This window comes from Pseudorca crassidens, chromosome 2 (genome assembly GCF_039906515.1).
Source record: "Pseudorca crassidens isolate mPseCra1 chromosome 2, mPseCra1.hap1, whole genome shotgun sequence".
Taxonomy (NCBI): Eukaryota; Metazoa; Chordata; class Mammalia; order Artiodactyla; family Delphinidae; genus Pseudorca; species Pseudorca crassidens.
In genome coordinates this window covers 43,549,048-43,576,899 of record NC_090297.1, presented here as the reverse complement: position 1 = coordinate 43,576,899, position 27,852 = coordinate 43,549,048, and the positions used below count along the sequence as shown (strand labels likewise).

Here is a 27,852-nt window from a genome sequence, read left to right as displayed (position 1 = left end):
AAAACAGGTTTTATTTTTTAAATGTTTAATAGCAACCTCCCCCACAGCACCTCTCATTCTTTCAATCCTGCTTCACAAAGGCAGGGATCTCTGTCTCTTTTGTTCAGTTCCGTATCCTAGGTTTCTTAAATCTGGCAATAGAAGGTGCATGTATGTTGATTATGTCCTTCTCTCCTAAATACGAGGACATTAAAATAGAAATCTTTTTTTATATTGTTGTTGTTAAACGTCACACTAATAGGAAAAACAGGAAGAAAGTGAGCTTCGTTCTCTGCCACCTCCTTCCCTTGCCCACTTGGCTGCTTTAAGTGTTGCAGTTATTGAATTATCAAAAGAACAAGGAATAACAGATGATGACCTCAGAGTTCGTCAGGAAATTGTGGAGGAAATGTCAAAGGTTATAACAGCATTTTTACCAGGTACAGCTTCATTTTATACTTAATTTTTAAAATGACACAACTCTTCCTCTTGCTTCCTCTTGAACTTAGGGTAAATTCTTAATGTTTTTCTTTCTCTTTTTTTCTCCATCTTAACAGTAGATTAATTATTTGTAAATGACTTTTGGGGGGGAGATATTTCAGAAAAGGAAAATGGAGAATTACGGCACAGCATAAATTTTGTAATAAGAAAAAAAGATTTTTAAAATGTCAGATACAAGATTAATTGCTTAGTGCTTGAATATTATATTTTATATTAAATTTTCAGTATCATTGACTTCTGAATGGACATTTTAGTCATATTTATTTCAGTATATGCAGTTGAACTAGTTACTGAATAAAATTCCTATTGCTTGATAGTGGGGAAAATTAATTTACTTTAAGGAAGTTAGAGGTAAAATTTATACTTTTATTTCTTTTTTTGACTCTTGATCTTTCTTTACAGAAAGCTTATGTTTTTGGCACAAGGGGGAGTTGGGTCAGGTTTATGGTAGACATTTATGTATAGATTATTTGCTTAGCCCTCATCATTTTTTTGCATTAATACTGAATTTAAGTAAATGGATATTAAGTAAGACTTGTTTCTTACCACCAAAGGGATTTTAGACAGTTGATAAATTATAATTTTATATCAAGCCATTGTGAGATTTATAAGAAAGAATTTGAAATTTTAATTTTTCTTTATTATTTCTATAATGTAGTTTTCTATCTAAAACACATTGATACTAATTTAAATAATACATAGGAATAATTTACTTATTATTATAAGAATAGAAGTGAAATATTTATGATTTTAATGACTTGGATGACTTTCAGACATTTTGTGAACTTGAAAAGTAGACTTTTATAAATTCAACTGAGTACAAACTTAACACTTCCTAACATACTAAACATCCCATGATCAGTCCCAATCATGTTATTTTTCAACTTGCCCTCTGCTGAGATCATTTAAAAATTTACCGTATTATGCTTTTTGTTTTTGTTTTTGCTTTTTGCGGTACGCGGGCCTCTCACTGTCGTGGCTTCTCCCGTTGCGGAGCACAGGCTCCGGACGCGCAGGCTCAGCGGCCATGGCTCACAGGCCCAGCCGCTCCGCGGCATGTGGGATCTTCCCGGACCGGGGCACGAACCCGCGTCCCCTGCATCAGCAGGCGGACTCCCAGCCACTGCGCCACCAGGGAAGCCCTGTATTATGATTTTTGAAATAACATATTTGATAGTTTGCAAAAGATGTAGGTAGCATGTTATTATTCCTATTTATTTTGTTCTGTGAACTCTTGAAAGCCAGAGTTTTTTTTGGTTTTAGGTCTGCAGTATCAATTGACTTGGCTTCACTTTGTGTTTTTAAACAGCATTGGCTGAATGTCTGTGATCCCTTCCTCATTTAAAGAGCTATTTCTTAAGTAAATATAAATATCTAAAAAAATACGTAGTTTGTGACAGTAGCTATAGCTAGGTTAGTACATTCTTTACTGTTACATATTAAATGTGAAACATACTTCTAGTTATTCCTAAATGAATTACTACTAAAATTTTGTTTAAACACTGAACTTGAATGAGTTATTTCTCTCTTCCTGAACCCTATAACTGAGAAACATTTTTACTATTTTGTAGATCAGTTAGAAAAGGATATTATTCTTCTATAATTGCTGTATTAGAATTGGAAGACACAGAATTGAAATATATGCAGTTTTCCTATCACTGTTTTTTAAAGTTCTCATATTTGCATGCTGTTTCATGCTATGATATTTTTCCTTCATTTCCAGAGTGTTCACTTAGGTTGTATGGCTCGTCTCTGACTAAGTTTGCTCTGAAAAGTAGTGATGTTAATATAGATATAAAATTTCCTCCCAAGGTAAGTAATTAGACAAGACCCTTTTCTGTATGGTTCTTAATTAGTACTTGGTATTGTTTATTGGTTATCTTTTTAGAGAAGATATAGGAGAATATAAAACTCTGGCTTGTAGAATGTTACCATCATGATTTAACAGTGCTTTTGGAAAGTACTTTTTAGGTGTCAGGCATAGGTGGAATTAAAGAAAATAAGGGAGAAAAAAAAAAAGAAGAGGAAGGTGGTCAAAAAAAGGAAAATGCTTGTATTTGAACGTGTTGAACAGTTATTGCTTATGGTAAGCAGTATAGAAAGAGGAAAGAATTTTGAAATCATACATCTGTAGATGTTCAAATCTTGGCTGCAATGAGCAAGTTACTTGACCTTCTTGAGCCTCAGTTTCTAATTTCCAAAATAGGAATAATAACTTCAATATTAAATAAGATGATATATATACCAAGTATGTTTTGTATAGTGCCTGGTACATTATAGGTACTGTTTTTTTTTTTTTTTTGGCATTACGCGGGCCTCTCACTGTCATGGCCTCTCCTGTTGCGGAGCACAGGCTCCGGACGCGCAGGCTCAGGGGCCATGGCTCACGGGCCTAGCCGCTTCGCGGCATGTGGGATCTTCCCGGACCGGGGCACGAACCCGTGTCCCCTGCATCGGCAGGCGGACCCTCAACCACTGCGCCACCAGGGAAGCCCCACATTATAGGTACTTTTAATAAGTAGTGGCTAGGACCATTAGCAAAATACCAATATTGTTTAGCATTGCTAACATTGCTTATTTCCTGACATATCAAACATTTAAAATAATCAGTTGATATTTGATGTGTTTTTAACTTTTTGAATAATAAGTTTATGCTCAAGGAGGTTTGCTTTGGGTGAAAATTTGATGTTTTAATTTCTAGTCTGATATAGTCGTTAACTTACAAGTAAGATATGATTATTAAATGCTTTTTAAATAGCAGCAAAGTACACATTTAAGCTAAATATTTGACATGCTTGTTATTTAAAGTAGTACTTTAATCTAAGCCTTTTGGCCATGCTGCCAGTTGTCAATATCCCTTAAATTTCTTATCTCAACAACTTCTCTTTAGAAATCATTTGGTAAACTGATTTCTTTTTTCATTTGTTTTGATATGAAATTGCAGAATCTTTTCTCACTCTAAGAACTCACTAATTCTAGTAGTGTTGCTGGAATAATAGCACTATATGATTTATTAGATTTTACTTCATCCATGAACAAGATTTCTAAACATAAAAGTAGAACACTATTCTGTTTTCATTATTTTAAAATACAGAGCATGATTTTACTTGTATTCTCTAAAGTTCTGAAACTTGAACTTTGAAGTTAGTGTATTTATTAATTTGAAACTTCTTTTAGATGAATCATCCAGATCTTCTGATACAAGTGCTTGGGATTTTAAAAAAAAGTGGTGAGTTTCTTTTTAAAGTTGTTTTTCTAAAGAAAGTTCTTTAAAGATATATGCATTGTGTTGTTTATGTATGCCTAACCAAGTTAAAGTAAAACTACTAGCATATTTGCGTCATTGTATTGCATATGTATTTAATAGGTGTACTAGAACATTTACATGTCAGATCAAAAGTATCATATTTAAAATTGATATATTAAAAACGATTGCCTTTTGGGTAATTTCAAAATGTTGCCTTTGAGTATTATGAATGCTTCTTGTGTAAAATGAGACAGAAAACCTGTAATCATTAGGAGATTGTTGATCAAGGAAGATTTAGGGAGAGACTTGGGGAAAAAATGTGTGTATGCATTGAATAAATATGTTTTTTCCCCACTTAAAACAATGTTAATCATTTATAGTACATCAACCAGATTATACCTACTAAGTCTTTCATATGTGGCTCATCTGTCTGGATTGATTTTTATGTAAAAAGGACATTCATATAGGTAACAATACTTTTTAAATAAAAATTTTAAAAATTACAGCTTTCTCAAAGCAGGTCCCAGGTCATGTAGTACAGTCTGGAATATTATTTTCTTGGTTTTATTTACTGCTTTTCTTGTTATATAAAGTAAATGCTTAGGAGCTCAGAATCTGGAGCCAGACTTTCCAGGTGCAAATTTTAGTTAGTTGTACCACTTACTGGTTGTGTGTCCTTTGACAAATTACTTAAGTGTTAATGCTTCAGTTTTCTCATCTATAAAATGGCAATAATGTAGTATCTTTTTGATGAGAGGGTTGTTTATGAGGATGAAATGGGTTAAGCCATAGCTTAGAAAAGTACCTGGTTTACAGTACCTTCTTATTAAATTTCTGCTGCTGTGATTGTTATTATTATTACTATTGTCATCTTATATTTTATGAATCATAATTACCTGTCAAAAATATTTCCATTTTGGCTTAGAAGAGATAGTTTATTGATTTTAGCCATACCCTCTCATTGGCTCTAGTGTCAGTTCTAAAGTTCTTTTCTTCTCTCTGTCTGCCCTATCAGCTCTCCGTTATTTATCAGCTTTTTGGCCATTTTCCTGGGATATTAATATTTAAGGGATGATTTTGGTCCAGTTTAACCTGTAAAGGAAGTTTTCTTCTGTAATAAATAGTTGACTCTCATTGCACAAAAACTCTAAAGCATAATATAGATAAGCGCTTTTACCTCTTTAGACTCACTAGACACTATCAATGTAGCAAAAATATTTTAAATATGTTTTCCACTAAAATACATGAATAGATCATCTTAAGTCATATAACATAGGTTTCTAAAATTCAGTCTGAATGTAAAATTGATTATTCCTTCCTTTATGCCCTCTGTACTCTTTAAAGACCTCTGTCCTGTTATCTGCAGGATTTATTTGTTTATATATTCGTTTTCCAAATCCCTAATTGAGCTCTTTGTATCTATTCATTGTCATATCCATCATGCATAATGTAATTCCTGACATGAAGCTTTTCAGCACATTTGTTTTGAATAGATTAATAATTCCAACAGGTACTACTAAGAGATTTTTTCTGAACTTCAAATGAGATAATGTTAATCCATCTATTTTTGTTTAGATTAGGTATTTTATGGCATGGGGCCTACCTTGGAGATGTAGAGAAAGACTTCAGAGTGGAAGTGTACTTCACCTGTTAGTCCTTCCTTAAGAGCTTTGGCAGACTCTTCGTATATTAACAGGAAATAGGGCCAGTAGAGTTAGCCTTTTACTGCCATGGATAATTTAAAAGAACTATATTGTCAGAGCATTGTAGGTTCTCCTTTTGTGACTCCTGTGGAAATAGCCTTCGGAAGTAAGTGGTGTCCTCTGTTTGCTATATCTATGAAGGTTTAACAACTTTGACTAGATTGTATATTTACTTGGAAATATTCAAACTTTTAGGGATGTTAAAACCTTTCTTCTTAAGGTAATTATAATGTTCGGACAGTATTTGGGACTCTGCCTGTCTGTGGTTTGTGATAATACAGCAAATGACACCAAGAGAGGTAAGAGATTCTGTTGGCTTGATGCTTAAAACGAGAAGAGTGGATTGTCCCACAGAAGCAGTGAGAGTGATTTTTAGAAGGAAACGATTACTTAATGTTTACCATAGAGCAGACATTTGAGAGATGTTGACATTAGCTTACATGTTTTATTTTTTTTCTTTATTAGTATTATATGTAGATGTGGAATCTGATTTTCACGCTAAAGTTCCTGTTGTGGTGTGCAAAGATCGGAAAAGGTTGGTAACAATGAAGAGAAAATAAAGTTTTTTTAAAAAAAATTAACAACAACCAAGTATGCAGTGGATATCTGTAAGAGAGAAGAGTTTTGTTTTAGATTTCTTCTTGGATTAATTTGACTAAGCTAGTTTCTATTTATTAAAATTAGCAAGCCTGCTAAAAGCATGTGAACAAGAAATGGAGTTATTAGAGAGTTAAAAATAAAACATTCTAATGCAAAACTTTTCATTTGTTTATTCACCCAACAGTATTGAGCATTTACTATATGTTAGGTACTGCTTTGCTTATTTCAAACATAAATAAGAAATAGACTGTCTTCTCAAGGGTCTGTCTATTAGAATCTAGTTTTTAGTTCACTGAAATTCAAGGAGTCATTGAAGATTGATCTTCGCTTTCTATTCAGATATTTATAGGACTGAGAGAGCAACATGCCTTTGACAAAGGAAACTGAAATAATTGTATTTGAAACCAGTGTGGGAGAGATGGAAACAATATGGAAATAATATATTCTTTTATTGATTATTAATTATTATTTCTTACATTTTAAGATTACTCTGTTTTTTTATTCAAAGCTAGAAGAATCTTTGGAGATCTAGTTCAACTTCCTTATTGTCTAAATTAGAAAATTGAGACCTGGAGTGATTAAGTGATTTGTCCAAATTCAAATTATTCAGGGGAAAATCAGAATTGGAATAGAGGTATTCTGACTTCTAGTGTTTTTCCTACCACATTGTGTCAAATTGCCTCTGCGGCAACCTCAGTCACATTCTTTTCCCTGCCACAAAAATGTTTCTTCTACAATTCTGTCACTCCGTTTAATGTAGCTCCTATATTCACTTACATATAAGCATTACTTGTGGATTAATAGATAAATTCTTTCTGATCTCTAATCTGAAAATAGCATATCAATAAAGTCATGAAAGCTTGGATAGGAAAAATTAGAGTCAAGAAGTACAGCTAGTCAATTCAGTATTTCATTTTTTTTTTTTTTTTTTTTTTGTGCGGTACGCGGGCCTCTCACTGTTGCGGCCTCTCCCGTTGCGGAGCACAGGCTCCGGATGTGCAGGCTCAGCAGCCATGGCCCACGAGCCCAGCCGCTCTGTGGCATGCGGGATCCTCCCGGACTGGGGCACGAACCCTTGTCCCCTGCATCGGCAGGTGGACTCTCAACCACTGCGCCACCAGGGAAGCCCCAGTATTTCATTTTTTGTTTTTATCATGTGCAAGGTAAAAAGAATGGACTAGGAAGGTATGTTGTACTATTTGACATTGATGATATCAATGTCTTTCCCCTCACATAAATCAAATTTTGGTGCATCTTAATGCTGCTTTTGAAATTAATTTTTCATGAACTTAAATATTAAATACTAAGTGAGGTTAAAATTTATTTCTGAAGTATAAATGGATAGTTAAAACATCTTTAATTTGTATGGAACTCTAGTGATGGAAATGATATATAGTTTTCTGTTAGCTCTAAGTTTGTTAAAACATTTGTTTTTATTATGAATTCTTAGGTGTTAATTGTGGTGACTGGAAAGGATAGCCACAGGATTTGAAGTATTCTGGTTTTTAAGGTATTAATACAGTGAAAATTTGTTTCTTTCTCATTCACAGTGGTTTACTTTGTAGAGTGAGTGCAGGAAATGATATGGCATGCCTCACTACTGACTTACTTGCTGCTCTTGGCAAAATGGAACCTGTCTTTACTCCCTTGGTGTTAGCCTTTCGCTATTGGGCTAAGGTAAGTGGAACAGAGGAAAAAAGTACCTAACATTTAAGATAACTGAGGCTTTTTCTTGCACTAACATGTAACATAAATCATAATAATATGGGGACAAAATAGTTATTTGTGGACAGAAAGTGGTGTGGCAGGTTCTGATAATGGACATGAAAATAGTTTCATAGGCATGTAGAGTTTATTAATATACTTTAGAATGTTTAATTATTGTACTTTATTCTCTTTTATTCAGTGTAGAAATATTCTCTTTCACATCTTAGTATTTGAGACTCAAGTTTTCACTCTTAATTGTAATTGTAAGTTAAGGTTGTAAGGTTGTAAGATATTGTTATGCAAGTTAAGATTCTTTTGTTAGCATATTTTTTTCCCAGTCTCTGTCTTAGAACATTATTCTCTTTCCTCTAAATTATTGGTAACCTGCAGCAATTTCTTTCTTTTTTTTTTTAATGAATTTATTTATTTATTTTTGGCTGCATTGGGTCTTTTGTTGCTGTGCACGGGCCTTCTTTAGTTGCGGCGAGCGGGGGCTACTCTTCATTGTGGTGAGCGGGCTTCTCATTGCGGTGGCTTCTCTTGTTGCGGAGCACAGGCTCTAGGCGCATGGGTTCAGTAGTTGTGGCTCACGGGCTATAGAGCTCAGGCTCAGTAGTTGTGGTGCACGGGCTTAGTTGTTCCGTGGCATGTGGGATCTTCCCGGACCAGGGCTTGAACCCCTGTCCCCTGCATTGGCAGGCGGATTCTTAACCACTGCGCCACCAGGGAAATCCCCCCTGCAGCAATTTCTGAATGGCCAACTGCTAAGAATTCGTTATCTAAGTTTCCTAAATTAGAATTCACATATTATTAAAGGCTGTGGTTCCCCCTGTGCTCCAGGTTACCCCTTGGAGGTGGCGAGGAGTGGTAAATATCAGTCCAAATGACTAGAGAGAGAGAGATTTTAGTTTTTGTATATAGTATTCATCAGTGTAGTATTCATTACTTGTTAGACTAATGATGAGTAAATTCTCTGTCTTATACAAAGAAGATGAGTTAGTGGGGTAGTGGTGGAGTGATAACTTGAGAACAAAAACAGCCAGAGGATTCTTTTAGAAATATTTTGTCTCGACTTTTGATTCTCCCCATAGTTGGGACAGAACCAGCTGTCTGAGTAAGGAACAGCTTGAAAAGTATGGAACAGTCAGAAAGCCTAAGTTGGGGTGTCTTCATACCTAACACCTTTGTGTTTGCTATTCCCTTCATCTAAAATGTTCTTACCCCACATATCCAGAATGGTTCACTCTTTTACTTTTTTTCAAGTTTCTGCTCAAATTTCATCTTACTAGAGTCTCCTGGACCACCCTGTATAAAATAGCATTGCCTCCATCACTCTCTCTGCCTTTACCCTGCTTTATTTTGTTCATAGCACTTACTGCCACCTTCCATACATATTCATATATTTGTTTGTGATCTGTTTTCTTCCATGAAATTATAAACTGCAAGGATAGGAAGTTTAGTCTGTTTTATTTATTCACGGCTGGTCCTCGTGCTTCTTATGTTACTGTGCCAGTGCAGAGTAGGCATTTAATAAATATTTGTTGAATACATGGCCCAGTTCTTCAGAAAGATTGTTAATCCTTGGAAGTGACTGGGAGCAGTGAACCAGTCTGAGGGAGGGTGAACCTCCTCTTATTTATCTCATTATATTCTGTGCCTAGCATAATGCCTGGCATACTACAGAAATTTAGTGCTGTGAAATGGAATAAACCAATTCCAACTCTAATTTTTATACTAGATATTTATATCAATTTGAGCAAGGCACTTCATCCATCTGAGCTTCAATTTTTCTATCTGGAGAGATTATTTCAAAAGTGATATGAGATAATGAATGAGAATATACTTTGAATTCTAAAATGCTACACAAATCTTTTTTGTTCAATTGGCAAGTGAGATTATTTAAACAATGATAAGTCAGCAGGGATAGGACTGGTGTGACAACCCTAGTAACTAAAGTTTCTCAGAGTATGGGATGAGACTGGTAGACAAGGACTAGCCATTACTCAGGAAACTAAGTTTATCAACTCCAGGAAGGTTAGTGGCTTCATAAGGAATGAAGGAATAAATAGCTGCCTCTGGGATGGTACTATTTAATTATGCCTTAATTTTTTTAGTGGTCATAAATAGTCTTAGTTTTCTCACACACTTCTTTTGTTCTTTTAAGTAATTAGACTGTGTTAGAAGACTATAAATGGTATTCAGCTTATTTTCATTTGGGAAAAAAAAAGTGGCCTATAAACTTTGTTTCCTAAGGTGGTCTCTTTGAAAAGGTTACTCAAATTTATATTGATTCTAAACATACCAATCAGTGAAGGACACTAAAAACGTGTTACAAAGCTGGTTGCAGAGTGGTTCCTTTCTGTTTCCAACAGAGCGATGTGTCTCATTTTTGGCAGCTGTGTTAGTTGCAAAGAGCTTTTCCCAGTGATTTTCATTTTCTGAGTTTATTGTAAGAAACCTAGAAATGATTTCTCTCAAATAATTCCTCTCAAATATTTTTTTCCAACAGCTTTATTTATCTTGAAGTTTTAATCTGTGCTTTATTTAGTAAAGCACAGATTTTCCATGATTTGAGGGTTCAGAAAAATTGTAGTATATGAATATAATTTATTCTTGTAATTGATATCATGAGATTGCTGTTGATTGTTCTCTGGCTGTCTCCATTCTTAAGTAGCTATATTCTTAGCATTCTACTAATAAGAAATTGTTTTCTGGGAAAGCCTATTAATACTCTGGGCAGCAAAACTCTTAGCCTTATCAGTCCAATATAGTCACGTTTCCTGACTCAGAGCCACTTTTTGTAGTTAACATAAGAATTAATTTTAGCAATATCTGACATCTAAAAGAGATTCCTGGGGGTTTTACTTTATTTGTATTTTTTATTGTATATATTTAAGGTATACAACTTGGTGATTTGATATATGTATACATTGTGAAATAATCACCAGTCAAGCTAATTAACATATCTGTTACCTCACACAGTTACCATTTTAGTTACGGTTTTTGTGTGTGTAGTGAGAAAACACTTGAGATCTAACTTAACAAATTTCAAGTATATGGTACAGTATGGTTAACTATAGTCACCACGCTGTACATTAGATCACCATAACTTATTCATCTTGTGTAACTGAAATTTTATACCCCTTGACCAACAATCTTCCCATTTCCCTCTACCCCAGCCTCCGGTAGCCACCAATCTCTTCGCTTCTAATTAGTTTGACTATTTTAGATTCCACATATAAGTGAGATATAACATTTGTCTTTCTGTGCCTGTCTTATTTCACTTAGCATAAATAATGTCCTCTAGGTCTATCTGTATTGTCGCAAATGGCAGAATTTCCTTCTTTTTTAAGGCTAAATAATGTTTCATTGTGTGTATATAGCACATTTCCTTTATCCATTTATCTGTCTATAGACGTTTAGGTTATTTCCATGTCTTGGCTATGAGATCTCTGTTTTAAGAGCTCTCTGTTAAACTACCTCAGTGTTTTTCCTCTGTGAGATGTCTGATAGTGTTAACAGCTTACATGAGCAGCTCCTTTTAGTTGCCAAGAAGTTTCTGGTTAACTTGACTTATTCATTAGGCAGCATACCCTTTGTCCTAATACCCTGGATAAATGAGAATTTATTCTAGTGGAATATTTTGAGCTCTCTTTCAAATTTATTTATTTATTTAAATAAATGTATTTATTTATTTTTGGCCGTTTTGGGTCTTCGTTGCTGCGTGTGGGCTTTCTCTAGTTGTGGCGAGTGGGGGCTACTATTTTCGTTGCGGTGCATGGGCTTCTCACTGTGGTGGCTTGTCTTGCTGCGGAGCGCAGGCTCTAGGTGCGCAGGCTTCAGTAGTTGTGGCGCGTGGGCTTAGTTGCTCCATGGCATGTGGGATCTTCCCAGACCAGGGATCGAACCCCTGTCCCCTGCATTGGCAGGCGGATTCTTAACCACTGCGCCACCAGGGAAGTCCTAAGCTCTTTTTATCAGTGTTTTTTAATCCTTTTTTATTTCAAATTATATTCTTAAATTTACTAAGGCTTTAGTGATTATGCTACGTCTTTATTATGTAAGGAAAATAATAACAGTCCAATTACAGGCTGATCTTACTCAAATAAATGCAAAAGTCTAAATAAAATATAAGAAAGTGGGGACTTCCCTCGTGGTACAGTGGTTAAGAATCCGCCTGCTAATGCAGGGGACACGGGTTCGATCCCTGGTCTGGGAAGATCCCACATGCTGTGGAGCAACTAAGCCCACGCACCACAGCTACTGAAGCCTGTGCGCCTGGAGCCCGTGCTCCTCAACAAGAGAAGTCACTGCAATGAGAAGCCTGCGCACCGCAATGAAGAGTAGCCCCTGCTTGCTGCAACTAGAGAAAGCCCATGTGCAGCAACGAAGACCCAATGCAGCCAAAAGTAAAATTAAATAAAAAACACAACATATATATATATATATATACGCAAGTGGGATTCCCTGGTGGCGCAGTGGTTGAGAGTCCGCCTGCTGATGCAGGGGGCGCGAGTTCGTGCCCTGGTCTGGGAAGATCCCACATGCCGTGGAGCGGCTGGGCCCGTGAGCCATGGCCGCTAAGCCTGCGCTTCCGGAACCTGTGCTCCGCAACGGGAGAGGCCATGACAGTGAGAGGCCTGCGTACCGCAAAAAAAAAAAAAAAAAATGAATTACTGAAGCCATATGTGTTAAAATAAGGAATATTACAGAGATGTTCATCGATTATGTTATACATTGTTTTGGAGATTTAAAAAATGCAGCAAGGAAAGAAAACGAAGTAATGAATGTAAATTAGAAAATTAGAAAAAACATTAGAAATTAGAAATTAAAAAAAAAATTAGAAAAACAATAAGATGTTCTCTTTGCTAATGATATCATTGTATACCTAGAAAACCCTAGTTAAAAACTGCTAGAATTTGTGATGACTAAATACAGTATAAACATACAAAAATCAGTAGCTTTTCTCTGTCATAAAAATAATCTTATAGAATAGAAGCAGGGAAAAATATTATCTTCATGACAGTGACACAAATTATAAAATACTAACATAAATTTAATAAGGGTACAGGAAGAAAATTGTGTTATTGAATGGTGAAAACAAAATCTGAACAAATTTATTTATTGAGCAAACATTTGTTAAATGCTTCCTGTGTTCTAAATACTGTTCTTAGGTGTTGGAAACATCTAACAAGATGTACTAAGTCCTGCTATCATGAAGCTTACATACTTTTGGAAGAATCAGACAGTAAAAAAATATATAAATAACACAATATCTGGTAGAATTTAGTGCCATTAAAATGAGATGATGTGATAAGAGAGTGACATTTCACTGGATGGTCAGGGAAGTCTCTTTGAGGATGTGATATATAAACTCTGACCAGCGTTACCAGCCACTTGATCGTCTCAGGGAATAGAATCCAAGGGATAGCTAGTAAAAAGCCTGTAAGGTGAGAATGAGCTCTTAAGGAGCAGAAAAAGGCAAGAGTGACTGGAATGAAGCGAGTGAGAGTGAACGTTGTAGAGGATGAGGTTAGACAGGCACTTCCAGTGGTAAGGAACTTGTATTTTAATTTCATTGGATAAGTTTTAAAAGCAGTATATGACTTGACGTGATTTATGCTTGGAAAAGGTCTTCTGGGGGTAAAGAGTAGAAATAGGGAACCCAGTGAACAGGCTGTTGTGGTAGATCAGCTAGAGAGGATAATGATCTGTGCTAGGTTAGAATGGATATGAAGCTAAGTAGACAGATTTGGGATAAGTTTTGGAAGTAGGACTTGCAGAGGTAATGGATGCAAGAGGTGAGGGAAAGAGTAATTGATGACCACTCCTAAATTTTTGGAAAATGCAAATACACCAAGTTATTGGATAGGGAGATGGTATCCCTAAAATGTAAAGTCCCCTTAAATTAATCTTCAAATGTACAATAATTTCAATTAGAATTACCAAGAATTTGGGGAAAAAATTATAACGTAATCTTAAAGTTAGTATGGAAGAATAAATGTTTGAGAGAAGCCAAAATAATTCAGAAAAAGAAAACTAGTGAAGGAGGAGGTACTTTACCACTATAAAACTGCTTTAGTCAAGTGTATACCATTGCATAGGAATAGACAAGTAGATTTGTGGAACAGAATAGAAAGCCCATAAGTAGGTCCTAGGGTAAATGAGATTTTAATCTATGAAAAGAATAAAAGATTTCAGTGAGAAAACAATGGTTTATTTAATAAATGGTTCTGTCAGAACTGTACCTTTCTTGAAGAAAATAATGTTGGACCCTTAGCACACTAAATGCAAAAATAAATTGCACTCAAATGAAAATTCACAATTTTAGAAGAAAATTTAAGAGTATGTATATGTAACCTGTGGATTGGAGAAACATCTTTATCATGGTAGGAAACGTAGAAGATATTAAGCATATTTAACTATTTATATAAACAATACATTTTATATGATAAAAAGTACTATAAATGATGCCAAAGCAGATTAGGAAAAAATAACATTTTTCAAATGCGTATGTCAGATATAAAGAGTTATTATTTATAACATAAAAAAGAACACGTACAAATCGATATGTATTGATGAAAATAGAAAAACTGGCAAAAGATTTAATAGTTCAGAAAAGAGCAAATCCAAATGGTTAGTAAATACATGAAAATTTGTATAACCTCTTAGCATCAAGGAAATGCAAATTGAAGTAACTATTAGATATTATATCTCACCCATCTTGTTGACAATTTTTTAAAGTGGTAACACCTGTACACCTGAAACTAACACAACTTTGTAAATCAACTTTACTTAATTAAAAAGAAAAAATAAAAAAAATAGGGACTTCCCTGGCGGCGCAGTGGTTAAGACTCCGCGCTCCCAGTGCAGGGTGCCTGTGTTTGATCCCTGGTCAGGAAACTAGATTCCACATACATGCCACAACTAAGGAGCCCTCTGGCCGCAACTAAGGAGTACATGTGCTGCAACTAAGGAGCAGGCGAGCCACAACTAAGGAGCAGGCGAGCCGCAACGAAGACCCAGCACAACCAAATAAATAAGTAAATAAAATAAATATTTAAAGAAGAAAAGGTTGTAACACCTAGTATTGGGAAGCATGTGTATACCTTCTTGTTACTGATGAAAAGAGAAATTTCTGTACTGATTTTGGAAAACAATTTTATAATATTTATTAGAATTTAAATATATCACATTTTAAAATCTAGCAAACACATTCCTGGGAATATAGCTCATAGAAATGAGCACCAGTATTTAGGAAAATGTATAAGGATAAATATTACAGGACTGTTTAAAGTGGCAAAACTGGGAACAAAATGTGAAAGTCCTTGGGTGAGGGAACTATTGAATAACCATCCAGATCATAGGCTATAATTTAACCATTTTAAAAGATGTGTTAGATATATACTAATTGACTAAGAGGGACTTTCTTGGTGCATTGTTAAGGGAGAAGAGTAATATACAGAGAGATGTCTATTTTGGTAAAACATGACAAAAACTATAAAATCCTCCCTGTATTTATATAGAAAATAGGAATGTATATTTGTATATGGTTATTTGAGTATAGAAAAAGGCATGGAAGAGTACATAGAAGATCGTTAACATTGAGGCAGAAGTAGAGGCAAGATAAGAAAATAAGATTTTAAAAAGATGTTCACAGTAAAAGCACTATGTGTGATATGATTCCATTTAACTAAAATATGTATGTATCTTCATATGCAGTAAGGAAATGAATGGAAAGATGGTTACCAATATATAAATAGTTATTTCAGGGTGGTATGATTTCAGATCATTCCTTATATTTGTCATTATTTGAACTTTTAACAATGATTATGGTAGGAAGACAAAAGCTACTTTTATTTTTTAGGAGAACAGAAAGAAAGTTAAATGGTGGTACTTTTTTTCCCCTTCATTTTGCAGTTGTGCTATATTGACTCCCAAACTGATGGCGGAATCCCTTCTTACTGTTTTGCTTTAATGGTGATGTTTTTTCTACAACAAAGAAAACCCCCTCTTCTTCCTTGCTTACTTGGAAGTTGGGTAAGCATCAGTTTGTAACATGTATGCACATGTATATACGTAGTTCATTCTTGCAGAGTGCTCTGTTCACACATTTAAAGCTGGAATTCTGGTTTGTCTGTTTGTCCATCATTTTTTTTTCTTTTAATAACTTTCCACTACCAATTTGGAATGCCTTTTTATATAGATTGAAGGCTTTGACCCAAAAAGGATGGATGACTTTCAGCTGAAGGGCATAGTAGAAGAGAAGTTTGTGAAGTGGGAATATAATTCAAGTAGTGCAACTGAGAAAAACTCAATTGCTGAGGAAAACAAAGCTAAGGCAGACCAACCAAAAGATGATACCAAGAAGACAGAAACAGACAACCAAAGTAATGCCATGAAGGAAAAACATGGCAAAGTAAGCTTTTTTTGTTTTTGTTTTTGGCTTTTCTATCTGTAGAATTTGTGATGCCTTCAATTGAAGCTATTTTAATAGTAGATTGACTGACTGACCTTGAGTAAGCCTCTTGGCCTCATTTTCCTCATCTGTAAAGTGAGGGGTTGATCTGGTTTAGTTTTTCAGTACCAAGATTCCCTAATAAATATATACCTCATTTTGAAAGGCTTGTATTGTTTGAATCATATCAAGGTAATTCTTTTATCTTTTTCATTTAGATAAGAAAAATTTCCTTCAGGAGTTGGGCTGTGACCAAAGCTTTAGCATATGGGGATTATGTTGCCAGACTGGTGAAGAAATAAAGGCCTTGTGCTCCTATAGAGGGTGGCTGGCTTATTTAATCACTCAAACTTCATTTATTAAGGACCAGCTATGTGCCAGGCATTACCTTGAGTGCTAGAGAACCCAAGATGTATATTCATGGATTATGTCCTCCAGAAGCATGTAGTCTTCTGAAGTAGACAGACATTACTACAAAAATGTGAACATTACAGAAATCATTGCTCTAGCTATACTGAAGTATATGTAGTTCCCGAGCACATGTTCAGTTCTTCCACTTTCCTAGACTACCTTCTACCCTTTTCTCAAACCATCAATACTCTCACCTAATGATCTTGCTTATTATTACTTCTCTGAGAAAACTGAAGCAATCAAAAGAGAACTTTCCACTCCCACCACCATCTCCCACTATCCGCGCTCACATACTCTGCCTTGCTGCCAGCTTTCATAACCTTTATGAAAAGTTCCTGTGTTGCTATCTAAAGTCATTATCTTAACTTGTGTGTTTAGTCTCATCCCTTCTTGTCTATTCCGGAATATTGCTCTAGCAGTTCTTCTCTTTCCATCCTAGGTTACCAATTTTTCATTCTTTACTGAATCATACATGCTTTTACATCTCCCACTTTAAAGAAAAATCTTGACACCATTTCCCCTCCCAGCTATTTCCTTGCTCCCTTTTGCAGGAAAACTTCTTGAAAGAATTGTTTATATACACTATTTCCAATTTCTCTGTTTCCTTTTAACTCACTCTACTCAGGCTTTGACCCCCATCAATCTGCCAAAACTTGTTTTACCAGTGTCAGTATCCTCCACATGGCTAAATCCAATAGTTATTTCACAATTTTTATCTTTTTTGACTTATCAGCAACATTTGCAGTTGATTATTTCCTTCTCTAAAAAATTTCTTAACTTGACTTTCAGGATACCACACCCATGCCTGATTATTCCTTCTCAGCCTGTTTGTTGGTTCTTCCTTTCCTCTCCAATCTCTTTAATGTTGGAGTATTCTAAGGTTCAGTCCTTGATCCCTGCCTTTTTTCTGTATCTACACTCCCTTGGTGATCTCGTCCAATCTCATGGATTTTAAGTACCATCTATATGATGATGACTCCCAAGTTTAAATGTTAGGCCAAACCTCTCTCCTAAACTCTATAATTGTATTTCCAACCTGCTATTTAATGTTTCTACTAAGATGTCTAATAGATGTCTTAATCTTAATGTGTCTAAAACTGAACTCTGGGTCATCCCTTTGCTCCACATGCAGTTTTCCCATCTCAGTTGATGGCACTTCATCCTTTCAGTTGCTCAGTCAAAAACCTTGGAGTCATCCTTTACTTCTCTCTTTCATACCCCATACCAAGTCTGTCAGGAAATCCTGTCATCTCTACTTCAAAATATATCCACAATTTGACCACTTACCCTGTTACCATCCTGGTCCTAGCCATATCATCTCTGTCCTGGACTACTACCACAGACTCATAATAAGTTTCCCTGCATTTACCCTTGTCCCCTTTATAGTCTGAACACAACAATCAGAATGGCTCTTCTAGAACTTAAGTCAGATCATGCCCTTCTCCCTCCCCACACTTGAAATACTTCAGTGGCTCCTCATTTAATTTAGAATAAAAGCCAGAGTTCTTACTGGTTAGCTCTTTGTTTCCCTCTTTTCTTCTCCTCTCTCTGCCACACTAGTCTTCTTTTTAAAGCTGTTTACACTCCTACTTTAGTGTGTTTGCTCTGTTTCCTGTTCTTAGAACCCTTTTTCCTCTTCTTCAGATCATACCTTCTCAACAAGTCCTATCCTGACTATATTTAACACTGAAATCTGCTCCCATATCCCATCCCCTTTACTAAACCTACTCAACTTTTTCTTATTTCCACAGCACTTTTCTTCTTCTAACTTACTGTGTAATTTACTTATTAAGTTCGTTGCTTATTGTCTTCTTCCCCTAGAATGTAAGAACCACTAAGGCAAGGATCTTTGTTTTTTGGGGTTTTTTTTTTTGCGATACGTGGGCCTCTCACTGTTGTGGCCTCTCCCGTTGCAGCGCACAGGCTCCAGACGCGCAGGCTCAGCGGCCATAGCTCACGGTCCCAGCCGCCCCGCGGCATGTGGGATCCTCCTGGACCGGGGCACAAACCCGTGTGCCGTGCATCGGCAGGCGGACTCTCAACCACTGCGCCACCAGGGAAGCCCTGGATCTTTGTTTTTTTTTTCACGGATATATCCCAAGTGCCTGGCACATAGTAGGCACTCAGTGAATAGTTGTAGAATGGAATGAGTGAATGATTTTTATGCCTTTATATGCCTTAGTGGTCACTTCTAGCTGGCATTCATCTAGCTAATTGCTTTAGAATTCAGGTATTACCTTTTCTGTTAAGACCCCCGCCCCCCCGCCCCCGATTCAGAGACCCATTTTAGTATGTAGCCTTCATTGTAATTGTTAAATGGTCTCTTCCTCTCCTAATAGTCTGTGAAATGGACCTCACCTTGTTTGAGTCACAGTATGCTATAATGATTAGCATCACAGACCCAGTAGCCAGGTGATCCTGAGTCAAATCCTTGCCCTATAGTATCTACTTCATAGCTGTTAGAATTAATAGTTGTATATATTAGTTGTATATGTGCCACTTAGAAGAGTGAGTGATACATGGTTTAAGTGGGAGCTCCCATTATTTTTTTATATCCCCAGAACAATGCCAGGGACACAGTGGGTTCTAAAATATTTGTTGAATGAAGGAATTAGCTTTTGAAAGCCCTGGGCATTTATATAGATTTTAAAAGTAATTGCTGCAATGGAGGAGCTCTAGTAGTTGTTATACAGTGGTTAGCAACCTTGGCTGCACAGCACGGGACAATCACTTAGGAAGCTTTAAAAATCTCAGTCCATTAAATCACAGTCTTGGGAAAGGTATGGGAGATGGGAGTGGTGTCAAGCTCAGGTGTTGGTGAATTTTAGTGCTCTCAGTGTGATTCTAATGTGCAGCCAAGGTTGAGCATCACTGGTTTAGTGGAAAGAACACAAAATTCTAGGAGTCAGTAATCTGGGACACTCTGTTGCCAGCTGTGCCACAGATTGCTTTTTGGCAACCTATTCTTTTATGCCTCAGTTTTTGAAAAGGTGATCTCTAAGGTCTTTTTAAATTGAAAGTTAAACAATTCTAAAGTTTTGTGAAGCTTAAATGAAAGGTATTTTTTCTTTTCCAGTCTCCTTTAACATTGGGAACACCAAATCAGGTGTCCCTGGGACAGTTATGGTTAGAGCTGCTAAAATTTTACACACTGGATTTTGCTTTGGAGGAATACGTCATATGTGTACGGATACAAGATATTTTAACAAGAGAAAACAAAAACTGGCCTAAAAGGCGAATAGCCATTGAAGGTGAGATGATATGTTATATTTCATTTGGAGAATTTTGTGTGTGCCACTAATCATCTATTTCTAATGTAGTGTTATAAATTTTATCCCTTGGCTTTGTAGCACTATATGCCACTAGGTTGTCACTATATATTGTGGATAAATCCTTTTAATGCTTACTTAAAAGTTTCCAATCTGTAAATATTATAATGGCTAGGGTAATTAGCTTGTATACATGCCTTTATTTTTTAATTGTGGAAAATTTCAAAAATACAGAAAAATAGAATAGTTATATGAATACTGTAAGATATTTTTAAATATATTTGTGTCATAAAATTATGTTAAAGTATAATCTTAAAATCCAGTTTTTCATAGTCTTGTGAAGTACCTCATTTATTAAATATGGCTAAGCTAAAGGAAAAAAGAACAATTGATGCTGACAAATAAGGTTTCACATCAAATCCCAAGAATATTAAGATCTTTAGAGATACAGAAATAAATAGTATTGCTTCTAAATTCTTAATAAAAAATTTAAATTCCACAACATTTTGCTCACTTTTTATAGATAGGAAATGGAATTTCTGTCCATCATTTTAGTCTGTTTAGGCTACACATTCTTCTCTTCCCTCCATCCTCTGCAGGGCTTCTCTACTGTGAGTTGGACTTACAAATATTCTCATACACTCAAACACGTACTCACATCTTGCACTTGCTTACATATGGTAAATAAATGAGCTCTGAAGCCTGCAGCCATCATAATTTCTCTCTGCCTTTTTTTCTTTTTTTTTTTTTCTCTTTTTCTTCTAGAAAAGGGAAAGAGGCTAAGTAAAGCTTTTAAAAGCCTATGGATTGAGATAACAGTAAAAAGTAACAGATGCCCCAGTCTTAACAATCTGAAGCCTGGCCTGTTAATCCTTTCACTTAATGATCTTCAGTAGTGGAGAAAATGTGTATTGTCTTTTGGGTGGCACTGTTCTTTTTTCCTGGGGTCTATTTGTATTTAAGGCTTATAAAATCCAAAAACCCGGAAACATGTTCAGAACTCTGTTCTATGCTCTTAATAATGAGGATTCAGTTGACGCAAGCCTTTTCAGCATAGCCATTTTAGACTGTATCAGAGTTTAAATTTTGGTTTAAGTTTTACTTTCTTAGGTTTTTTTCTACTTTTTCTATTATGTCTCTCATTAATTTTCTGATATTACTGAAGTTAAATCTTAAAATCAGTATAACTTGAAGCCTGGAGAGTTTTAGGCTATATTTTATTTGTTTAAAATTGCAAGGAGTATATATAACTGAAGAATATTGTGACAAGAGATGAAAATTATTACTACGTCTTGGAGCTTGAAAAATTTCATTCAAAGACAATATAGGGAAGCATATTGGCATAGCTTTTTCTCGCAATTTCATCATTGAAATTTTCTAATTACTGAGTTGGCCTCCTCAGCCATCCTCTCATTAATTACCTCATTTTATTCTTTTCTCTCTTTTTCTTTTAGTTTTTAATTTTATGACAGAAACAAAGGCAAGATGTTGCTATTTTATTTCCACTACTCAGTTTGCAGGAACTCTCATTGGGAGCTTACCTTAGAAAAATTTTGGGAAAATGCACTCTGCTGACAATGTAGCTGTTTGTATAAGCTTGGAAATGTAGTTTGTTAATAGATACTTAGCTACTGACATTTTTTTTTTTTTAAACTAGATCCATTTTCAATCAAGAGGAATGTTGCACGGAGCTTAAACAGCCAGCTTGTTTATGAATATGTTGTGGAGAGATTCAGGGCAGCTTATCGGTATTTTGCCTGTCCTCAGAGGAAGGGTGGAAATAAATCTACAGTGGATTCCATGAAAAAAGAGAAGGGAAAAATAAGCAATAAGAAACCAGTGAAGTCTGAAAATATGGCATCCAGTTGTTGCATTCTACTTGGGGAAAGCACAGAAAAAATAAGTGCAGAAAGAGGTCAGCCTGATAAATATGAAGAAACGGAATGTACATCACAGAGATGTATTACTGAAGATGATAATTTGTTGATAAATGAACTAGATTTGGCTGAACATGGACAGGAATCTTCATCTCTTTCCACCAGTGAAAGCAGTGAATTAGAGCCAAAATCAATTAAGAAACAAGATGTTTTAGTACCTTCAGAAACTTGTTTTAAAAAGGAGCTCACCCAGTGTAATTGCATTGATTGTAAATCCCCTGAACCAGATGAATCTGCTGGTACAGACTGCAGGTCAAATTTAGAAACAGAAAGTTCACATCACATTGTATGCACTGACACATCTGCTACCTCTTGCAACTGCAAAGCTACAGAAGATACTTCTGACCTTAATGATGATGATAACCACCCCACCCAGGAATTATATTTTGTGTTTGATAAGTTTATTTTAACCTCTGGCAAGGTAGGATACAGTTTGTAAACAATCTGTAAGGTTTTGTGGTTGTTATATGACTCTGTATTTATAGTTTTTAGATTCAGAAATGTAAAGATGGCTTCTATGATGGTAGACTATTGTTTTGGAATGGTATTCTGGTATATATGTTTCTTTTACTTTTTGTATTTTTGCCTGTAGTTGCCTTTTTTTTTTTTTTTTTTTTTTTTTTTTTTTAGCGGTACATGGGCCTCTCACTGTTGTGGCCTCTCGCATTGCGGAGCATAGGCTCCAGATGTGCAGGCTCAGCGGCATGTGGGATCTTCCCAGACCGGGGCACAAACCCGTGTCCCCTGCATCGGCAGGCGGACTCTCAACCACTGCGCCACCAGGGAAGCCCCTGTAGTTGCCTTTTAAGAATGTATATGAAACCTGAAATGTTTCAGCACTCTATTACTAGTTGGTTTGCTTAACTTTCTCATATATGAAAGGATTCATCAGGTATCTTATGAAAGTGAGTTTGGTAAAGGCAGCATATATTTTAAATTTTGCTGATTTTTTTTTACATATGATTATATTTACTTCCACAAAGGCGAATACAGTGTCTGTAAACTTTAATAGTATTCTGTTTTAAAGTTTTTTTGGTGGGGGTCAAAGGTTGGTATATAAACTTAACTAAAGATAGTTGAGTTAAAACTAAGATCAGGAAGCAAAAAAAAAATGAATTCAGATCCTGTGTCTGCCACTGAGCTTCTCTTTGGATTTTGGCATATCCCTTATGAGTTATAGGAGTCTTAACTTTTCCACTTTTGAAGTGGGATAGTCTGAACTTTAACTTGATAAATTATAGAAAATAAAAACCTGAGGGAGCAGAAAATAAGCTACTTTGTAACAGAAAATAATTTGTTAATAAAAGTTTTAGCTAAGGTACTTTGCTTCGAGTGTAGTGTACATAATTGAAATAGTATCAGCACCTAGGTTAAAAAATGATTATGTAGATAATGTGTAAATCAAGTAGAATACAAAAAATACCCCTGAAAAGTCATCAAGTTTTATTGATTTATCGATAATTGTTTATTGACAAGCTTTAGAATTTTTAAGCTAATTACTAAGCTGTGTTTCTTCATCCTTTGTAAGGATACTCTGTCCCATTTTGTTTAGGTTGTAGTATTTAGGGCATATGGACTACTAAAAAAGATGAAATAAATGGCAGATATTTAGAAAAGCCTCTTAGTAATATAACTGCAGTTTACGTTTCTTAATACTTTTTTTTCCTGGAACCTTATCTTAAGGTAACTATTTCTCCAATTTTATTTCTCTCTCTAGTTATCTGTAACACTTTTCTAGAATTTTATGATAAATATGTCATTTTTTACAAGCTTTAAAAAGCTGATAAAAATTTCTATGGTACTGTTAATTAGCCCACAGCACAGCATTCACACACAGAGAGGTTTCTGTATATATTTGGCTAGGTAAATGTCCAGGCTAACCCTGGAGGAAGAAGCTAAGTTCCTAGGCGTATTACGATAAAGAAAAGAGTAGTGCTCTTCCTTAACCGTATGAGTTTTGTTTTTCAAGTAGTTGGGATGAATTTTTAGTGTTTTGGCCACCTGTCTGGTAGTCTGTTAGAATACATTTGAAATGGTGTTGCAGGGTTTGAAAGTTGTTTGTGGCTATTGCATAAGAGTTGTTCCTTGTATGAAGCTGAGTCACTTTTAGAGTTCAGCCCTTTAGTTTCTTGAGTACCATGCTAATGTAATGAAATTGAACCAACTAGTCAAGCAGTGGTTCTATAAATGACTGACTCTGAAGATAGAAAATGTTTCAAGTGAAATGAAAGGTGCCACTTGAAATTTCTTTATAATCTACTTTGTTAAAGACCTTAATAGGTTAAAATGTGATGTATGCATTTCATTTTGGGAGCTGATCACACTGTTTGAATTAACCTATACCTTTTGTATCTCCTGGTATTTCCTTTATTTTACATCTTAAGGTAAATCTAATCCTTGGTAATATCATTTTAGTGGAGAAGAAAATTAGTAGTTGGCTCAAAATGTGTTTTTCTTTTTACATTTAATACTGAATTTCATTAACATGCTTTTCTTTTTAACCTCTTGAAAGTGCAGGTTATCAGACTGACTTGCATAAAAGTTTCTTTTTGTACTGCTTTATAAGTGATAATAAAGTCCCTCAATAGTTTATTTGATTATTAGATTCTTTTTTTAACCTTTGTATAGCCGCCAACAATAGTATGCAGCATCTGCAAAAAGGATGGCCATTCAAAAAATGATTGCCCAGAGGATTTCAGGAAAATTGATCTAAAGCCTCTACCACCAATGACAAATCGATTTCGGGAAATACTTGATTTAGTATGTAAAAGATGTTTTGGTAAGTCTTTTATTACTAGAACTACTTCCTAAGACTAGATTATTTCTTAGATTTTGAATATTTATTTTCTTATTTGAAAATAGTTTGCTCACATTTTGTTTGGGTAGAGGTTTTTAAATAGTTTAGAGACCCAACCACATATATTTATTAAATGCCTACTGTGTGCAAGGCACAGTGGTAAATGCCAAGGGGAATGCAGAGTCCATCGTGTTGCTTTTAAGGAGCTTGGACTCTGGATTTGTGCTGTCTAATATGGTGGTCACTAGATATATGTGTCTATTTAAATTTAAATTAGCTAAAATAAAATAAAAAATTAAATTACTCAGTTATACTAGTCACACCTCAGGTATTGAGTAGCTACATGTGGCTAGTGGCTACTGCATTGGGCAGTCTGGATAGAGAACATTACCGTCATTGCAATTTTCTTGCACAGTGTTACTCTAAATGGTTGTATAAGACATGTATGAAACTTGCCATAATTGGAAGCAGAATGTGTTACATTCTATAGCAGTGGTAAACAAAATGCAGTTCAGTCAGGCACAATTAATTTTAACTGGAGTGGGTCAGAGGAATTGGAGTTAATGATGTGGCATTTGAGATGGACTGCATTTTCAGATATAAGAGATTATGCATAAAAGCATAGGGTGTAGTATTTGTTTGAGAGAATAATTGCCTTAAATTTGGTAGAGTATAAGAAAGGTAATAGAGGCAGATAAGGTTATAAAGATTTGGGTAAAGCCTTACATACCATTTTTCAATAAACATTTATGGTGTACCTGGAATAAACCTTCACTCAGCAAACATTTTTTAAGTACTTACTGTGTCCGGGGTAAGATAAAGTTTCTGATGTCATAACATTAGTTCTCCATTCTACCCTTCCTTATCTTCACCTCCTGCCAGGCAACTACTTATCTGCTTTTGGTCACTATAGATTACTTTGAATTTTTCTAGAGTTCTAGGTAAATAGAATCACATGGAATGTACTTTTTTTTTTTTTTTTTTTTGATGAGGGCATCTGGCTTCTTTAACTTGGCATAATTATTTTTGAGATTCATCTATGCTGTGATGTGTATCAGTGGTTCATTTCTTTTTATTGTGGAGTTGTGTTCTGTTGTGTGGCTATACTACATTTTGTTTACCACTCGTTGATAAATATTTTGTTTGTTTCTAAATTTTGGCTGTTATAAATAAATATACTGTGTACATTCATGTATGTCTGAGTATGGACATATGTTTTAATTTCTCTTGGGTAAATACCTAGGAGTTGAATGGCTGGACCATGGTACATTCTTCTTTAACAGATTTATTAAGATATAATTCACTACATTTGTTTTTATTTATTGAGTCATATATTTATCTCAGTATGGACTCATAGATGTATTATACTTTGGGTTATAATCCAATACTACTATTTTTGTTGCCCAAATTGTTCCAAATTTGGCTGTTGGGAGTGCTTTCATTTGGTTCCTGTCACCTTTTGATATATTCCCATCAGTGTGTGGAGTTTTTTGGTTTCTTTTTGTTGTTGTTGTTAGTTTGTTCTTTTGTATTTTAGCACTTTCTTACTTTCTGGCCCTGCAAGATACTTCAGGATCATCATGTAAATTTCTGTCTCAGTCCTAGAATTAGACATTTTCCCAAAGAGCCCTGGTTCCTTTATTGGAGGATGGTGTTAGAAACCAAGATCTGGGTGTTAGAGTGCTTGTTGTGTTACTGGGTATTGTTGTTTCTAGGTCCTCTCCGAGCAAGAAAATTTGTGTGTGTATACTAATCCATGTATATACACGTATCTATAAATAATTCCATGTGACCATCTTACCTTTATTAAGCTAAGCATGACTTTGTACTGATGTCTCCAAGTCTAATACATTACCACATGGCTCTTTCTAGCCTCCTCTTTCTGATTATCTGTAAATGTCCAACTCCAACAGTGAGAAACCTGGCTCCCACCATGTGCCACCCATTTATTTAATTGTTCCATTTAAGTACACATGTATAGCATTATCAGAACTGTTATCCTATACCCTGATGGGAAGCAACTTTATCAATTAGAGTACAGTGCTTATGTGCAGTTCCTTTAACCCTTAGTCTTACAGACTCCACTTATTTTCAAAGTTAGATTAGTGCCTTCCCACCCCCCCACTCCCTTGAGTGAAGTTTTCTTATACATTTATAATGTAGCTGGATTCTTTGTTATAGACTGCATTCCATCCTGAGATTCCCTGACCTCATCACCTGTATATCAGCTATTCAGCTTGCAACCACTGATGATGCATTTGTTTTTCAAAAGCTGAATATTAATTTAATTCCTTACCATATTAACTCTTGGGTATGAGTCTGGAGGAGGAGATAGAAAAAAAAAGATTATTCTTAAGGAATGTATGGTCTTATTTGGAAAAAGAGATAGAAAAAAAAAGACTATTCTTAAGGAGTGTATGGTCTTATTTGGAAAAATAAGATGACTATAAATGAAATAACTAGAAAACTGGAAGGACAGTATAAACTAAACTGGCAAGTGGTTTGAAGAACTAAGGAAATACAATTAAGGAGAGGTCATTAAAGGCCATGATTGGACAAAGAAGCTTATAGGGAAGGTATGAATCTTGACCAAGCATTTGAGGGAACTGTTAGATTTGATTGAGTTGGGTACCTTGTGTAACAGTATGAGAATAGTCTTAACAGGAGGGGAAAAACCAGCATGTATATGGGAGAGAGTGGATTGTCTGAAAAAAAAATTAAATAATTTGTAGAAGAAAGTATATCTTGTAGCTGTTTCACAGGGAAAATGATCATGTGAAATGTACATAGATCTGTAAAGTTATTTTTCTGTTCTTTCTCTGCTCCTTCCTTCCGCAGTAACATTTATGATTTTAATGTCAGAGAGTCAACAAATAATGAAGAAAAGTAAAGTTTTTAGGGTAGAAAATTGAAGACATTTTCAGATTTCATTCTCCTTACTTTTCTTTTTCCTTTTCTTTTTTTTAACTTAGATGAATTGTCACCACCTTTTTCTGAACAACACAACAGGGAGCAAATTTTAATTGGCTTGGAAAAGTTTATTCAAAAAGAGTATGATGGTATGTTGTATGTCAAAGTTGATTGCTTTTGTTATTATAGTTACCTGGTCTGAGTTTCATTTGTTTAAAAAGTGTTTATTGCATGTTATATGTTAGGTACTATTCTAGGTGCTGGGGATACAGTGCTAACAAAAGAGGTGAAACCAGCTCTCATGAAGCTTATATTAAGAGGGGTGACAGATAG

At 35.3% G+C, this 27,852-nt stretch overlaps 1 protein-coding gene across 10 annotated transcripts in view; it reads left to right on the top strand.

Annotated features, from left to right (window-relative positions):
* The window catches only part of TUT4 (terminal uridylyl transferase 4), a 149,901-nt gene that overhangs the window by 86,166 nt on the left and 35,883 nt on the right, over window positions 1-27,852 (top strand). For 9 of the 10 annotated variants that reach the window (XM_067726102.1, XM_067726104.1, XM_067726101.1 and 6 more), the window contains 11 exons: window positions 242-419; window positions 2,204-2,292; window positions 3,658-3,709; window positions 5,896-5,965; window positions 7,581-7,707; window positions 15,658-15,777; window positions 15,944-16,156; window positions 19,683-19,857; window positions 21,533-22,233; window positions 24,441-24,591; window positions 27,582-27,668. In XM_067726102.1, coding sequence (XP_067582203.1) covers window positions 242-419; window positions 2,204-2,292; window positions 3,658-3,709; window positions 5,896-5,965; window positions 7,581-7,707; window positions 15,658-15,777; window positions 15,944-16,156; window positions 19,683-19,857; window positions 21,533-22,233; window positions 24,441-24,591; window positions 27,582-27,668 — 1,963 coding nt within the window. The remainder of the gene's footprint in view (window positions 1-241; window positions 420-2,203; window positions 2,293-3,657; window positions 3,710-5,895; window positions 5,966-7,580; window positions 7,708-15,657; window positions 15,778-15,943; window positions 16,157-19,682; window positions 19,858-21,532; window positions 22,234-24,440; window positions 24,592-27,581; window positions 27,669-27,852) is intronic. The other variant, XM_067726108.1, reaches the window with a different exon arrangement.